Below are 17,751 nucleotides of genomic sequence, written 5' to 3'. Positions count from 1 at the left end.
GTGAGAGAGGGTTTGTGACGTGAAGTGCCCCATCTGGGGGACTTGTATTCAGTGGTCTAAGATTACCCTGCTTGGGAACCCCTCCTGCGTCACAGGTGAGGTAGAGCGGTGGGATTTCCCAAAGATCTTTCCCACTGTTTGAATTCCTCCTCTAAGAAACTCAGAGATCAGGACAAACACAGAAGGTGGGAAGATATTGAACAGACATCCAAAAATTCGTAAGTGTTTGACATTTTTAATCCATTCGACTTTCTATCTCAGAATGTGTTGTTTTTGTTTTAGTTTAACGTGAAACCATTTTTAAGGTTGTGTTTCCTCAAGTTGGAACATACACAATAAAGAAGGGGCATGTTTACATTTCTGATTGGAGCTTCTTTCATATTGATGGTATGTCTGTCATTTTATTACTTTCCTTTTTCACTGTCACTTAAATATGATGGCACAGTGCATAATTTTCCTAAATACTGTGTTAGTATTTTGTGGATTTTCTGCAGAACATCTTGAACAGGGAAACACCTAAAAAAGGAAACACAACTGAATCTTTGGATCAAAGTTGAGAAACACTGAAATAGCGAACACATTAAGCGTAACTTAATAAAATGAACATTTCATTACCCAGCAGAACTTCTATAAACTGAGGGGGATCAAGGAGTTGGATTAAGGTCTTTTAAAGGAGACCATAACACGTTAAAGCAGTACACTGACCCTAGAAAACGTATGTTAATGTAACAGACTTGAAAATGTATAATCTCCATCCAATTTTGAAAAGACGAGTGGCCAAAACATCCTAGTTTTTGTTGTGCAAACTGGTTAGGGGTGCATGTGTTCCAAGGAGGGAACTGGGTAACTGAATAGCATGCAACACTTTTTGAAAAATACATTTAAAAATAAATCTTAACCATTCTTTATTATCCTTCTACATGGGAAAGATGAATTTCTTTGTGTTTGTGGCTATAGTTGAAAACATGCAAGAAACTTCAGGAAGCAAATCTTTTGCAAAGCTCTATAAATGTATTTAATGATGTTGAAATGATAGAAAGGATTGATTTGGCTTATAGTCTTACCTACTTGTTTCTAAACTCCTATAATTAATACCCCTCCTTTGTGTGCATAGGTGCAATCTGAGCCTAGATGTGATCAGACGGAGTTCTTACACCATAATGGCTCCTGTGTTGCATGCCCTGTTTGTAAACCTGGACAACAGCTGTCAGGGGTAATGCAAAGCTATTTCACAGAAACATTTCCTCCTATAAAACCTGATGACACTAAATCTACACCATATATCACTTTCAGGATTGTGGCTTTGGCTATGGAGGGGATGGAGTGTGTATTCCTTGTGAAGCGGGGACCTTCAGCACAGATGCAGGTGTGGATCCCTGCAGGAGATGCACCCAGTGCAATCTGCTGAACCGCCTGGCGTTGACTGCCTGTTCACCCACCAGCGACACTGTGTGTGGGCACTGTCTCCCAGGGTTAGTCCCATTCACAGCGCCAGAGAAAACACCAGTCACATTTTGTCCCTAGTTTCAGCTGATATACACTGTATGTGTTATGGTGTGCAGACATTATGAGCTGAAGAGCCTGACAGGGGAGGTGGAGCTGCTGTGTATTCCTTGTGACAGTCGTGACACATTCCACAAAGAGTGTTTGCACTTTACGTCCCGAGGCTCAAAAACACGTAAGACCCAAAGATAAACCAGTGACACAACACAAAACTTTGTGCAGACGTTTCTGCATCTATTGGTGATTTCTTGAAACTGTTATTTTGTTTGACAGAGAGTGCCATCATGTCACCAGTCAGAAAGTCAGAAGAATCAACAGTAAATGGTAATTGAATATTTATATATATCCAGAGATTATTTAGCATCCCAGAACAGGGATTAGAACTTGGAACCCATAAAAACTAACTTGGCAACTACTTTTTAAACCTCTATTCTTCAAAACCGGAAAATGAATGAGACCAGTGAATACTTTCTTATTCTTATCTGAATTAGAGTATCTAGTTTATTTACTTTGGATGAATGTTATTAGCTTTTTCTTCTGTTGCTCTTTCCTTCAGTTTGTTATTTTGTTTGCATTTCCTTTTAATTCCTGTATTGCCCTGTTGCTGAAAATGTGCTATATTAATAAAATTACCTTTACCTTCATAGAGATCCAGAGAGAAATTTACATGAAAGCCAAAATGGCCATAGCTTTCATCAAAATGTAATAAACATACAACAAATATAAATGAATTAAATGTCTGAAAACAAGATTTTGGTGCACAAGCTGGAATTTTTGTGAACTTTCTTTAATCCTGTTGGGATTTCAACAGGCTATCTTATGAAGTGAGATGCAATTAAATTATTTGAAGGTACCCAACCAACATTTACATAAATAGAAAAATTAACCTTCAGAGATTGTTTTCTGCTCCCATGTTAACAGCATCTATATATGTTTGATGCAGGACAACTCGGGGTAAAATGTTGACTTGTTGTACGATTTGAACCTATGTGAGACCCAGAAAATACGCTGCCGATATGAGTTGTAAATGGACCCGACCAGAAGTCTATCGTGACTCCAAGCCCAGTAAATACTCACTCTGCCTGACAAAAAGCCACATGAGGCCTGCAATCACATGTTGACTGAATAGTCCTCCATTTTCGTTAATTCATTGTTTTTAAAATTCAATAATGCTGTTAATTGTATAACCTTATTGTTCAGTACAAAAAGAACAGTTCAAATCTATCCACAAATCTCCAAAATACCAGGATATTCGTATCCTGGATGAATTCATGTAAATTTCCACCTGAACTCTTAACATATTTTAAATTTTTTTGCATGTTTTCTTGTTCTTCTTTCAGGAATAAAAGAGGAAAATCTTTCTGTGGTCTTTATCAGCGCTGCAATAGCGTCCTTGTTTTTTCTCATTTCTCTGTTACTTTGGATTCTCCTCCTGACTGCAAAAAGATTCAGTAAGTTAGATTATCAGCATTTTATCCATATCTACTGTTTTATTGGATAAAAGTGAGATTCTAAACATGTTTCTTTGTTCAGAGCAAATTCCTGAGTGCCGTCGAAAGCCTGAAGGTTTACTGTCTGCAGCAGACCTTCAGGACGAATGTCCCTCCGGTCACGCAGAGAGAGCAACACAACAAGACCGTCCTTCAGAGCCCGTTTCACCCGAAGACACACCAAGGTATGTTTTCTGTGAAATCTGGAACAAAGAACACCTTTTATGTATTTAATCTATGTCCTATTTTTTAAAATGTTAAACTACCCAGAGGTCCAAACTCACTGAACCATGAGAGTGAGATGCACCCCACTTCTATCGTGATTAATGTCACCACCAACATCAAGCCCTGCAGTCAGAAGCAAGATAACATCATGCAGGAAGCACAGAAAGGCTTCACCACAGAGGAGGTACTTTGTTTTCTTTTCCTCATTTTCTGAGAATCTTGCAGCAGCAACACTGAGACCTTTGCTGAGCGCTCTGTGTCTTAAGATTTGAGCATTTCTTCAAACCTTAGTTTTAAAGTTGATTTTAAAGAAATTTTCTTCATGTATTGAAGTACATAGTGGAGCTGCAAATAACGATTATTTTAGTAATCAGTTATTCTGCCAACCAATCAATTAATTGGATAAAAAAAACTTGCCACTTTTTGAAGATTTTTCATTTAACGACTTGAGCTAATTTTATACAATCTTAAAAATGCATTAAAAATGCAAATGAACAAATAAGTTATTTAATTTTTTTATATAAGAAATGCCTAAAATGCAACAACAAAGCAGTCCTTTAGTGAATGCTTCTTTGTTTGTTGCAAAATATGCTACAAATGATCAAGTTTTGGGTAGAACATATTTACAAAGGGTGTTTTTTAAACCCCATTATTTTTTATTTTATGTATACCTATATTTCTATTGTTGCCTAAATGTAAAGTCTGTATATTTTTTGTACACTTTTGGTTTAATTACTGCTCTGACTGTAATGATCTGTCGGCAAAAGAGCATATGTTGAGTCTGTATCAATTATTGATTAGAAAATTCGATGACAATTATCTCAAAAATTGTGAACTAAACATATTTTTATAAAAGTTGTATCCTGTGGCATAAAGGGTAGTTTATAGTACCTTGTTTTTTAATTAAATCTAGTGGAAATTTTTCATATTGTCCCCTTCCTAAAATAATTGCCAAAAGTGATTAATTTATTCTAAATCATTGTATATGTATTTAATTACTGTTAGCATCAGTGATCAAATATATTCATTAGTTAATAAACGAATGAGTAATCATGCTTCATCTACTATATCAACATTAGGTGGAGCAAAAACTGCAGACAATATGGGAGATTGCTCAAGGTACGTGCTTTACCTTACACTATAAAAAGATCTAAATATTCTCCAGTTGGGTCTTTAAATTCTGAGCTCTTATTTTGCAAGTTCTGAATCCGTTCAGGTCAGAGTATCGAGATGCTGAGCTACGACACCATCCAGGATTTGTCCCTGCTGCTCGACTCTCCCAACCACATCTACGTTTTGAGGAAGCTGGGGCTGTCTTTGGGTGTGCCACCTCACCTCACTCCTCATTTCCACAGCTTCCAGGACCTTTTTCAGTACCTCCGGACCTCCACCTACACGCAGCTTCCCCAACTGGCCCAGGCCGCTGCGCTCCTGCCTAATTTTGAAGTTGTTTCAAGAATACACAAAGCCCTGGTGAACAAGTGATTACTTACACCCTGAGGATGTGTTCCCATGACTTGAACTGTTGTGTGTTACTCATAACCTGCTTTACATGATGACACAGTCACCAGATCAGGCTGAATTTACTTACTGCAAGATGAAAAAAACATTGTTTCTTCTATGGAAAATAGATTTGGAGTGAAATGTGACACCACTGTTCATAACAGAGCTGACTTCACTAATTTATTTTGTGTAACCTGTGCTAAGCAGAAAATAATGCAGGAGTTATGACAATAAACTAATAATTTTAGATAAAATAAATCAGTTTTCAAAATCAATTTATGCCATAGCCGAGTTAGTCCAGCTGCAGTTCTAGGCGATGTTGCTTCCTGTGTACAATGTGAAATGGGTGAGCAGCCCTCTGGCAAAAGCATGTGAGACAAAGCCTGACAGAGGATACAGTGTTCATGGTAAAAGACAGGAACTTGAGCTCTGAGAACATTTTCTTATCCACTTACTGGGAGATGTTTGTGAATTGATCATCTCTGGGTCTAAGAGATTCTCCAACACATCAAAACTGGTAAGGCTTTAAGCCATCACATTCTTTTTTAAATTATATCAAACGTACTTTATAGGCAATTCAAGTGAAAATGTCCTACATTTATTCTTTCTGTGTAAAATTTGTAAAAATATATATATGTATTATAAATTATACAATAACCACAATAAGAATTTGTCTTTGCAATAGTATTTTGTGACAATAAAAGAGACAATTAGTTTGATTTATTACAATAAATCAAACTCGGCCCATGTTTTTTGAAGCCTGTAACAAGTACCTATGTGAACGCTAGAGGGCGCTTCTTTAATTAGACGTAGCCACCGTTGTTTCTCGTCTTACCTTCTTTGTGCGTGATCGTTTATTATACAGATGTAGTACAACAGGCTTCTTAAACGCGCACAGTTAATGAAAAAACGGTGAAAAGAGCACGTTTCAAATAACAATAATTATTGGAATAATAATAATCAGATCAGATTGGTTTATTTATTATATGCAGATTAACACAAAGTCAACAATGGAATGAAATGCTTAAGAGAAGAACCGCAGACTCGCTATAAAATCAAAAAGTACATAACAAAACTGATAATAATACAAATACTATAATATTATAAAATAGAAAAATATAATAGTACCAAAAAACATAATATACAATATAGAAATATTTTTATTTCACTTTAATTTTTAATCTTTGTTTATTTATTTAAATAAAAATTGCATATTATTTAGCATATTATATCCGTTTTGAAATAAACTTCGATTTGTGGTCAATGACTGCAGTCCATGAAATAAATTCACATGGAAGCACATTAGGAAAAGTTCGGCCCATGTTTCGTTTAATGGTTTTCCCGTAAATTGGTCAGAGTGAGGCCTCCCCTTCACCGTCTTTGATGTCCACGTCCCCGCGGTGTCCGAGTCCAACCGGCTGCGATGTGTCGCGCGCCCCTGGTGTAGAAAAAAAAAACAGAGAAGGAAAACTTCATAGAAATGGCGGAGAGTGCTACGACGCTCAAAGGCTTGAGAGCCCAGATGGGTAAGCGAAAATAAAACATTAGCTTGTTGTTGTTAGACCTGTTTGCGCCGTTCGTCGTGGTAATGAGTTTACGATGTTTCCGGACAGCCGCGGCCGTTTACCGGGCTGTTTGAGCGGCAAGCTTCCCCGGCTAGTAAACGTTAGCTCTCAGTTCGGTCACCTGCTTACAATGGACGCAGACAAATCTGCAACTTCTCTACCTAGAGCTAAACGTTGGTTTGACAAAAACACCCTTCTGATTGAAGTTATTAACTTTATAAAAGCTAGGCTAACTAATGCCACTTCGTAAAAGTTCCTGTAATTAATGTTAGCCACGGATACAACTTAATGTTTGTAGTTTGAAGCAGCCGGATGACATATAACGACTGGATTGGAGTTTTAGTTTATTTTTTACTTTGTTTTATAAATGATTTAGTTGTTGCGCTATTTATTTTGGATAACAATGTGCCATGGATTTACTGACATAAGAATTTCAGACGAAGCTAGCTAACTACTTGTAAATACCAAACTAGGTTTATCTATTTTTTTTCCTTTAACAATCCTGTCAGTAGGAAATAATTGATAATTTCAGCTCATTTTTAAAGTTTTGACAAGCTGAGTGGTTCAGTGCCATGTCCTATTGCTACAAACCAGTAGGCACATGGTAAATCAGCAGAATTGCAGCTTCCTGCTTGAAAGTATTTATGCTGCATGATTCCCCCTCCTTCATGCTCCTATATGTTGCTGGCCAGTTGTGTCTGTTTTGTTGGCATATGGCATAACCCCCTCCACTCTTAAGGGTGGATAACATCAACAATGGCTGACCTGAATATCAGTAGAAAAGCTGGAGAGTCAGTCTCTCATTGGAGAGTTTAAATGTAGAGCTGGGTTCTTTTCCGCTCTGCATTAAAAATCAGTTCAAATCTGTTTTAATGAGGTCTGACCTTCTGATTCTGGGTTGTTTTCTGCCCAATAACTAGCAGGCTATTTGATTGATTGTTGTTTATCTGACTTTTCCTGACAGAAACTGATATCGGTTCTGTCTTTGAGATGGTTATTTATTTATTTAAAATGTGCGCTTGTAATTTGGGAATAATTTGGTTGACACTTTATTTAAAGCCAAGAAATGCATCAATGTGTGGTTGGTGGAACAGCAAAATTGTGGTTGTTCCTAAAGATTCTAGTTTTGATGAACAGGAGCTTTAGAGCTGACTAACAGTCCATTTTCTTTTTCTTTTTGCTCTTTTCCCCCTTAAAGAATATAACACCTAGGGTATTAAATGTTCTGCATTTAGAAAAATAAAAGTTTCTAAATGCAATGTTTAGCTGCTCTGTTACTTTTATTAAACTTGACAAAAGTGCATCCAAGTACTTGGTGCATTCGGGAACCAAAAATGTCTGGATGTTATAAATGCAACAAAAGGTTAATATTTTTCAGTGTTGGGCCTCAGATCACTAATCGGAGCCAAACAAGAAGAAAATAGTCGATTATTGTCTCTGATCAATTGGTGCTTTGCTGTTTATTTGAGATCATGCTTTTGCTTGAACTTTGATTTACTGATGATGGACTTTTAAGTTTTCTCTGGTCTGTAGGGATGCACCAAAATGAAAATTTGGGCTGATATCTGATTTTAATATTTCTGCTGTGGCTGATAACCAATATTTTCTGATATCATACATATTTCACAAAGTTTTAGACACCTGAGAAAATACAGCCACACCGCTGCTTCAGTTAAACTTCCCATAATTTTTTGCCGCATCACCATCTTTGTCATGTAATGAACAAACACTGCTGGTCCAACCTCCTCCACTTCCCCTCCAGAAGCAAACAGCATGAAGATGTTCAGAAAAATTGGCCGATACTGATGTTGGTATCATTACATTCTGCATCTCCAATCTGATTTATGTGCCAGCTGATTGAACTAATTTAGGGAGGTCCTTGATTGGCAGATAGTTGCATATGAAGCCGATCTTATCTACCTCAACAAAGATCTAACAATCAGCCACTGTCCTCTTCCGCTCTGCTGTGAAGGAGGCTTGACTGACAGACCAGCCGCCAAGCCATCTCTTACGTTTGCAGTGTACATTTCAGACAAAAAAAAAATGATATAGATCAAAATTGGAATCGACAGGTCAAGCTTTTTCAAGGTCGTAATCAGCGATTTGTCAGAAAACTGCGATTGATGCATCCCAAATCTATAATAAAATGTGTTTAAAATTGTTTTATGCATTGTAGAGTGACGTAAAACAAAGATAATCCTGATGAGTGCATCATATCATACATACCTAATCTTTTTTTATTATTTTATTAATCTCAAAAATGCATCAAAGCTTGTGCTGTTTGATGCATTGATTTCCTGAAAATGATGAGAGTTCAATTTTTGGTGCATTTAATTACTAATAATGAAAATAATCAGATTTTTCAATTCTTGACTTGCCACTCGAGAAAGAGTTGTCCAGTTCAATCCTGACTGACTGACTGACTGGTGCATCTCTGTTTCTCTTTATTTTTTCCTAATGTGACTGTGTCATTGACTTTACTTTGGGTTCGTGCTCGTTGTCAGAAACCTGCTTTGTTAAGCAAAAGAATCCCTGCATTTTTTGGATGCAGATCCATGTGGGTAGACTGAAACAGCAGTGTATCAGTGCTTTTCATCGCTGCTTTACTGAGCTCTTAGATGTTTACTGGCTTTGCATCTGTGGGCATGAATGCTCGGCTTGTTATGGCTGCAGCAGCAGTCGGGCTCGTGTGTTTGAGCGATTTTTAGGGTACGAGGGAGTTCTCAGCATACCCAATTTGGGTGTAGGCACGTTTTTTTTACTCCTGGCTACAAGTGGACTGCATTTAGAGCTGATCTTCCTGTTTCCCCCTTCGTTTTTCCAGTCAGTATTTTCTATCTGGAATTTGCGTCCACCCAGTTCTGTGGTTTTATGAAAATGTCCACCGAGTTTAGAGTTGTGTGTCGGAATTCTAGCTTTGTGAGGAATTAAAAACGAATCGTTTGATTGACCTTGAGTCGGACTAGAGGACTGACAGTGATAAAATAATGTAAGGAATCCGACTCGTGGGCATTGTGTCTTCCACAAGAATGTGAGGAAGGAGAAGATTTACCCTGCAGTTTGAAGGAAATCACATAGCTGCATGTGAAAATGCAAGCTTACACAAACAATAAATGAATAGCCGAAAAGCAGAAAATCTCAGTTTCTACTTTTATTTGTTTTTGTAATTGACGTTTGAGTTATGTTTTTTTTGTTCCTATGCTTTTATTTTCTCTTTAGTTATAATTTTGACTGTAATTTAAGTTTATAGGCTAGTTTAGGTCAGTGCATTCATCTATACAAACACACACAAGAATTTGAATTGCAAACTAAGTCAGTTTGTTTATATATCATCACTAACGTAATATAAGCTTATGTGGCAATGATGATTTTATATTTACTTTGTCCTTAAATATCTCTTTAACACTCTGGGACTGCTACTATTTCTCTTTAGTTTGTTTAGTTTTTATGTGACAAATCTGGATGTACAAACCATTAAAATGTGACTCAGTTAAGTTTAACTGATTTAATATCCTGATAAATGCCCCATGTTGCTGTACACATCTAAACATTGTTTTACTATTTTGTCCTTTTATGAATATTTATTAAGAGATCACAGAGTTTGTTGCTGAACCACTGGACAATATTTAATCTTACCTAAAAATATAATTTATGACAAAAAAAAAACTCCATTATTTGTTCCACATTGGAAAAGCTTCAGTGGATCAGAAATAAATCAACAGAAACACAAAGTAAAAACATTTAATTCAATTTTAATACAAGTTTAAAAAAGAAAATTGTAGGAGCTACCAAAAATAAAACTGAAATAATAAATAGTTAATAAATAAATTAATAAATAGTAAAACTAGATCCTAAATGAAAAGGTGCATTTAATTCAGTTGCACCGGACAGATTGAGTGTACTTTTATATTTGTTAATAAAACAGGATATATGAAGGAAAATGGAGATCTGTGTGAAGAACAACAGGAATGTAAACAGATAATCTGTTTGTTGGGAACGGTACTGGTTGTACAGTTCCAACAGCTGCTGGCAGCGAAGATCTGCAGTTTTGTTCCTTTGTGCATTTAGGAGATATATCTTGGACATAAATCTCAGACAGATGGGAAAGTTGGAGTATGCAACCATATTATAGCAAGGCCTGATAAGTCATTTTTCAAATAGTTTTGTTTTTTCTGCAGGGTTTACAGATAAAGTAACTTCAGTTTGACAACATTTATGCTGGCTTCTTTGAAAAAACATCAAATGGATTCTGCTTTTTTACAAAGAAGTAAATGGAAAGAAAAGTAAGAAATTGTGTTGACTAAGCACATGTGAATAAAAATGATAAATGCTCCTGTAAGAAAAAGAGGTGTAGCCGGAGGAGAAAACTCTATCAAACTGTGATGTGTCATCACTTCCTTCTTGCTGCAAATAGCCGAGGATTACAGTTGCATAAACAGGCCTTGGTAATCCTATAGTAGATTTAGCGTGTGTGTGTGTGTGTGTGTGTGTGTGTGAGAGTTAGCTTTTATCTGCAGCGTCATCTGACCTGAGTTCCTGAAGGTGACAACATTAGACGGTTGGTTGTTTGAGATTTTTTTTACAGAAAAAAATCTCAGAAGAATAGTTTAGTTATTTTAGATATAATTGAGGATATATTAACTCCACTCCCATTCTGTTCAAATAAAAAAATCAGGTTGCCATCCTGACCTGGGTAGAAACCTGAGCGCTCTCCTCCCCTCCTCTCTCTGTGGGTCACCTGACCTTCAGATGGCTGTGTGCATGCAAATCACCTCAAAACCTGAAAAAGGATGTAAAATATTCAGCTTAGCAACTCATCATTGCACTCAGGGCAAATTCGGAAAACTGTGGAATAAAATACTTAAAAATGTTCCTCAGTTGCTGTTTGGTCCTAAATAATTAATGATGATCAATATTTTAGGTACATTTTCAATGCTGGCCCATGGTTTCAAAATACCACCGCATTCTGGGCCAGATTGTGATTCGTTCATCAGCTCCATTTGGCTCCATTTCTTGGTGCTATTTAACTTTTAAAGGCCAATTTTAAGATGTTGTGCTTGAATGGAATAATGTGACATTATTACTGTGGAGGCCCATGTTAATTTGTTTCAAAGAGAAATAAAAAAGGATGTAATTCAAAGCGTTTTTAAGAAAGGCAGGGAAATATGGCTGGGAAACATATTCAGCCATGTAAGCATTTTATATCGGCTTGTATCTATAATTATTGACTAGTAATGTCAACTTTCTTCTTTTAGCCACAGCTTCCTCTTAAAATGTTGTCTTCATTTTCTTATTCATTTTTCCTTTTTATGCAGTTAAGGGGCAAAACCTCAAACTTGCTCCCACATATCCTATGAATATTCTGTCAGCCGCGCACAGTTTAGAGTTTATACTCAAGCATATTTCTACATTTCTAGTGATGAATTCCCTAATTTTCCATTATCCAAACAAATACTAGCCAGTTTGATGAAATAGTTGGGTTCCTAGCTCTGTTGAAAACAAAATGCCTGTTCATGTGTTACAAGAATATAGAACTAGAGAATACGATTTTCTGTTTAGGCCAAATAAAATGTTTGAAAATTAAATGTCTATACTAGTTTTGAGATACTATAAATGATGTTAAATTTAAGAGCAAACTGCTTTAAAAGGTGGATTTCTTGTAGTCCAAGATGGAACAGCAAAATAGTTATTTTCTTCAAATATAACAGCTCACTAATTGAGATACTTTCAACCCTACTGAGCAAAAACGGGATTGGATTGTTGTTAGGATTCCTCTGTTCAAAGTGGCTTTTAAATGCTAAATATATGGTCTAACATGCAGGGAAAATTTACACATATATTTTTAAATGTCGCCTGTATGTATTTTGGTCTCTATATTCATCCTGTGACGACGCATAGTTGAACAAAAGTGTCCACTTCAAGTTCTAAATGCCACAAGGTCCACCCTTATATTTAGCAGTTCAGACACTTCCTGAGCAACAAGCAATTTGCTGCAACTTGCTACGGGACACATTATGAACCACAGCTGAAAAAAAAAAACAAACCAGCTCATCAAACTTTTGAATTTGTCATATATGGATTCACTCAGTGTTTGACTGAAGGTATTAAACTATTACTGTCGATGTTGTTACAGTTGGTTCAGACTATTGTAGTACAAACTGGCTTGTTTCCTGTTTTGTATGTTTTCTGTTTTTTTATGTCTAAGCTGCAGAGTTGAGCAGCTGGGTCATCATTTGCCCCCTAGTGGTCTTTATTGCCCGCTTTATGAAGCCCTTTGGCTCAGTGCAGATCTGACTTTAATCAATCAGTGTCTGATGCTTTTACTCCTGATGCTTTCCCACCATCTTTTATGACCCAAATTTGCTAAAAATACAAACATTAATCTACAGAACCTTTACAATTCCTTATTCCTAAGGCAAACTGAGCTGAGATCAATTACATTATTCAGTTTTAAACGATGGTCAGACAGGAATTATAAGCTAAATTTGAATCATAGGGTGAAAATAATTTTTGCCTAGTTACTGCCATTGGTCGGTGTGGAAACTAGCCTCCAGAGAGTTTAGCTTCCAGATTGTGCTTGAGATGTTTTAAGGAGTTAGCAGTTTGTCTTATCATCAGTAGATGTATGTTAATGTGTGCAGATCTCCATAGAGATGGCGTGCTAAGAGGGAGCTCCTCTCATCAACTCTTCATTTCTATGAGCACACCTGGCTCTCTCCACTTCGGTTAGGAAAAGCTCTTCTCCGACTTCATAAAGCTTTTTTTATTCAAGAATGAAAGATGTGTCTCCGGAGAGCTGCGTGCATCTTATTCTAAGATGTTTGTCATATTTGCAACCATCCTACATGCCGATATTGTTGAAACACGGGATTTAAGACAAATCATGAAAAGCTTAATGTTCGTCTCATAAAGTTCTACACACTTTGATTTACATATGCTGTTGTTATGCTTAAATAGTTGGCATTGTGCAAGTTAACAGCTGCTACCTACAGTTCTTCCTTCCTGTCAGCTTTTACTTCCCTCTGAGGCAGTTTACTGAACTCAAAAGTCTAAAATAAAAAAAAAACAGGAATTTTTTTTTAAATTGCAGTTTATTTTGAGTCTCGTATGTTCATAATGTTGAGAGATATATTAAATATGAATGAATTATTGTATTTGACACTTTTTCTCCTTCTCTTTGTCCATGAACCATCTTTTTGAATCCTTTCATGCCTCAGAGAGATTAAGAAGTGTTTCAGTCATCTTAAGCTGCTCAGAGTATAACCTATCAACAGTTACCATGTCTTTTTCTGTTCCCTTGTGTGACAGATTGCATTATGTTTTAACAGTGTACCTGTAGCTTTTTGCAAATGCATATATATCTCATTAATTGTAGTTATTTGTGTTTTGTCATTTTCAGTGTAATTAGGGCTTTTTCATGGAGAAGAGATAGTTGACCATTCTTACTGAAGGAGACATGTTGCTGTATAATTAAAATGCAATCTTAAAAATACGTAGCATTTCTGTCTTCCTTCTTTCTCCAGAAATTCAATATGCCAAAAATTTTTGACAATTGATGTCTTATAGTTTTATTTTCAAAAATGTTCACTTTAAAGTTCAAGTGCACAGAGATTAAATGTAGACCATGACATGTGGGGCCACAGGCAGATATTTGCCGTGTTTATACTTTCTGTCAATATTATTGATGAACGATGTGGCCTTAGGAAGTCAAACGTAATGTGACCTTTCAGAATGTGCAACCATCCTACATGCTGATATTGTTGAAACACTGGATTTAAGACAAATCATGAAAAGCTTAATGTTCGTCTCATAAAGTTCTACACACTTTGATTTTGAGTATTAATGTTTTGAGCTACTAGCAAATACTGTGATGGACATTAATGTGGCTGGAATATTTAATTTAACTGGTTCTAGTTTTGTCGTGAAGCAGCATGAGTAATTTTTAATACCCAACATTGGAGGTTTATTGTTTGCACTTAAACTAATGTTCTTGACAGATACATACTATACTTTCTGCGTGTCTTTTAGGGAACCAGATATTGATATTCCCTGAAGTTTATCTGCTCCTGTCTGCACTGCGCTTGTTTTAGGGTTTGGATTTCCTCTCAGTTCTGCTTTGTCATCTGGAAGGGAGTTGATTTCCATGCAGACGGGAAGATATATCATGTTACTCTGTAGTGTGAGAAACCATGATTAGTGCTTGTATGTGTTGTTATCACACAACAACAAAGCAAGCATCATAAAAAGCAGAACGTGTAGCTTACTCCTTTTAGTCACTTGAAGTTGGTTCTGCAAATTATTTTTGAATGTTTTGCTTTATAAAAACATTTAGCCTTTTGAAAAAACTTTAAATATTTAGTTGTGACAATGAATAAAAAGTTTCTATTTTTTAGCTCCACCATGCTCTCTGAACGTTTAGGAAGTATGTTTTTGGTCAATTTTTCCCTCTTTGCCAGGATGCAAATTATGATATGAATGAAAATTTTAACTTAGCAAAGTTTTGTGAGCGGACATAACCATATGATGCAAATAATATCCAGTTTGAGAGCATGGATGAAATTTGTTTTAAGTCAATGGAAGTCATAAATTAAGTTTTTAGACTTAACAGAAAACTAATAATTTTGATCTTATAGTCTCTTTGTTGACGGTATTTAGTTTTGAGTTGACTTTTTATGGCTTTTGCAGTTTTATATATGATGCATTTTTTTTAAAGGTGCTAGTTTTTCATTCACTCAGTAAGCATGTAGGGGTTTTCTCTCTTTGCTGTGTTCAACTGTTAAACATAACTGAAGGAGATTTTTCAAATTTTGCCACAATACAGCCAATAATTTTAATGTATTTGACATAATAGACTGACAGAAAGTAGTGCATATTTGTGAAATAGAAAGGGATGCATGGTTTTCATTGAACCATTCACTCACGATGAACCATTGTGCCTCTAGTTGTATGTTTTAGTGGATGTTATTGATAAATTTTGGAATTGTGATAAATGCACGTTTCTCGGTCATGATTCCAACAGTGGATGTTAAATTGAAATGCAAATGTGAGTTCAAAATTTTTTTGAACAACTTAGCCGGCAGTTGGTGCTTCGTCATCTGGAAGGGATGACAATCTGAGTCCTTTGTGATCTTAATTTGCACACAGTTTGACTAACTATGCAACAGAACCCCGTCTTCCACATCTTTGATCTGTGCCCAACTTCAAACTGGACAATCCTTTTTTCTTTTATTTCATAAATATTTGCCACTTTATGTAGATCTAACTCATAAAATTACAATAAAGTGTGACTCAGTTCAAAGACCAAGTTTTTTTGTTGCATTGCATACAATACGTTTTGGTGTTATAAATAAACAGAAATAAGAAATAAATACTTGTTTGCTAAAGTTTCGGTTCTATATATCATCACTAAATGTTCAACTGAGGTCACTGCTTTTAAAAAATGTCAAAAGACTTTCATATTTGGTTTTAGAGTAGGCGACAGCCTTCCAGGGCAGATTTGAAAGTGACAGTCAATAATGCGAGTATCACAGGACTGCTGGTCATTTTGCTCTTTGTCAGCAGTTCTGTAGTGCTGAATGCAGGGCAACCAGAGGAAAAGAAGCTCCTGATTGATTCCCAGGCTCATAAAAAAATAATCACGTCCTCACCATTTCCTTCCCTTGTGACCTCTGGGTTTTCAGTGCAGCAGAGAACAATGATGGTAGTAGTAGAAAGATGTGCTCAGTAAGTACAAGACTAAGCACAACTTTTAAACCATTGATTTAAGGGATTTTCAAATATAGAGTTGGCAATGAGAGGGAAGATATGGGTGATTATTCCAAATCGCTCAATAAATCTTTTGCAGCAGAGAAAAGCATGTCATTCTTACATGCTGAAATACCTCAGACTAAATTATATCACAATATTTTATGTTGCTATTGTGTTTTATAAGTAATTGTATGGTTATGAATGCATTATACACCTTTAAATTATTCTTGAAAAATATTCTCATTTGAAATATAGACTTCTTCAGGATCTTGTTTACTTTTAAAAAATGTGATTATTATCACTAGACTGCTCAGTGTAACTGCATTTAATCATATTTCCAAATTTACTGATATGTATTGATTTTCTTGTGGAAAAGCAATGGATAGATAAAATAGCAAAATAACATTTCTAATCATACTGTCAGTTTTTTTTATTCAACATCAATGAGGGAAATTTATGAGGACAATGTTGAACCAAAAGTCTGAATTTTTCATGATAAATACTCACCTGTATCTCATACTACTCTATATATGTATTATAATACAATTATATCCATTCATAATATGTGTGTAGTTTGATCTGTAAGTCCTAGGTGTCCTTGTTTCCCCTCTCAGCTGCGGCTGCACAGGCACAAGCCGAGGAGAGGCGTAGCTTAGCAGGGAACAGTCCAGGACCTTCAGCCGTCTCCCCATCCAAACCTCAGGGCTGTAAGCCAGGTACATGACACCACACACTGACACAGATACAATCAAAGTTCTCTCACAACTTTTATCTTCCATAATGTTAACGTGATCCACCTCCGCCATCTTCCTAGTGTGGCTTAAAGAAGGTTAGTCATCATCTTATTACTGTAACAGTTGCCAAAGCTCATTAATGACAGTCACATGCACACATCTGCTTCCACCATACAAAGCCTTCGAAGCACTCTGCTTCTGTGTAATTCCCTGTCAAGTTGTCTGGATTGCTGTACAAGGTTTTTAGTTTTTAACCTACTCTATACCTTCATGTCTTCAGTTATTGACGGCGCCGCACTTAGAGTAGACGACCGGCTGCGAGTGGCAAAAGAGAGGCGAGAGGAGGCAGAGAAACAACAAGGTAAGAGAAGAATATGGCTTACTTTCTTTCAGCTGCTTAATAGAAGCATTGCATGCAATAGATTCATCAAGAACGTGTGTCACTGCTAGTTATAGCTTCAATGCCAAATGGCTTTTCATTATAGAGATTATGCCACACCTATACATGAAGCACTGCAGATTAAGTGTCTGGTTTTCAGTGGCACACTTTAACAATCCCTAAATGTTGTCAGCTTTACGGGAGTCTCAGATCATGGAGCGGGAGCGCAAAGCTAAGCTGCAAGTGGAACGCCAGCTGGAGGAACGTCAGAAAAAGCTCGAGGAACAGCGGAGGAAGGAGGAACAGAAACGATTAGCTGTGGAGGAAAAGAGAAAGCAGAAGCAAGAAGAGGAAAAGGTAAAAAGTTCTAAATTCTTTTCTTATATCACATGTGTCAAACTGAAGGCCCAAGAGCCAAATCTGACCCACCATAGCTCTTTATGTGGCTCTCTGGGCTCCAAATTACATCAATAAATGCCTTCAGTTTTTCAAAATTCACAAAATCAACAGATCCCTACATTGTTTCTGATTTTACTTCAATATTTCTCTCAAAATTGATCACAAACATTGGGCTAAAGTAACTGCTGCCTCAGCCATACTTAGTG

General features: G+C 36.4%; 1 protein-coding gene and 1 pseudogene across 1 annotated transcript; both read left to right on the top strand.

Moving 5' to 3' along the window:
• The first annotated feature begins 310 nt into the window (after positions 1–310).
• LOC129360603 (uncharacterized) lies at positions 311–4,883 on the top strand. The gene is made up of 8 exons (XM_055030929.1): positions 311–387; positions 1,115–1,213; positions 1,294–1,472; positions 1,563–1,678; positions 3,037–3,178; positions 3,264–3,402; positions 4,298–4,337; positions 4,435–4,883. Exons 1-8 carry the CDS (start codon positions 349–351, stop codon positions 4,701–4,703), a joined length of 1,023 nt encoding a protein of 340 aa, XP_054886904.1. The 5' UTR covers positions 311–348; the 3' UTR covers positions 4,704–4,883.
• Positions 4,884–6,089: 1,206 nt separating this feature from the next.
• LOC129360366 (ensconsin-like) overlaps positions 6,090–17,751 on the top strand; it is a 29,774-nt pseudogene continuing 18,112 nt past the window's right edge.

Source organism: Poeciliopsis prolifica, unplaced genomic scaffold (genome assembly GCF_027474105.1).
Source record: "Poeciliopsis prolifica strain line A6 unplaced genomic scaffold, Auburn_PproV2 SCAFFOLD006, whole genome shotgun sequence".
Lineage (NCBI taxonomy): Eukaryota > Metazoa > Chordata > Actinopteri > Cyprinodontiformes > Poeciliidae > Poeciliopsis > Poeciliopsis prolifica.
This window is presented reverse-complemented; position numbering and strand designations above follow the sequence as displayed.

Coding starts and splice junctions, on each gene's coding strand:
- LOC129360603 (XM_055030929.1), top strand. CDS start 349: ATGTTTACATTTCTGATTGGAGCTTCTTTCATATTGATG. Junction 388..1,114: donor GAGCTTCTTTCATATTGATG/GTATGTCTGTCA, acceptor TTGTGTGCATAG/GTGCAATCTGAGCCTAGATG. Junction 1,214..1,293: donor CTGGACAACAGCTGTCAGGG/GTAATGCAAAGC, acceptor TATCACTTTCAG/GATTGTGGCTTTGGCTATGG.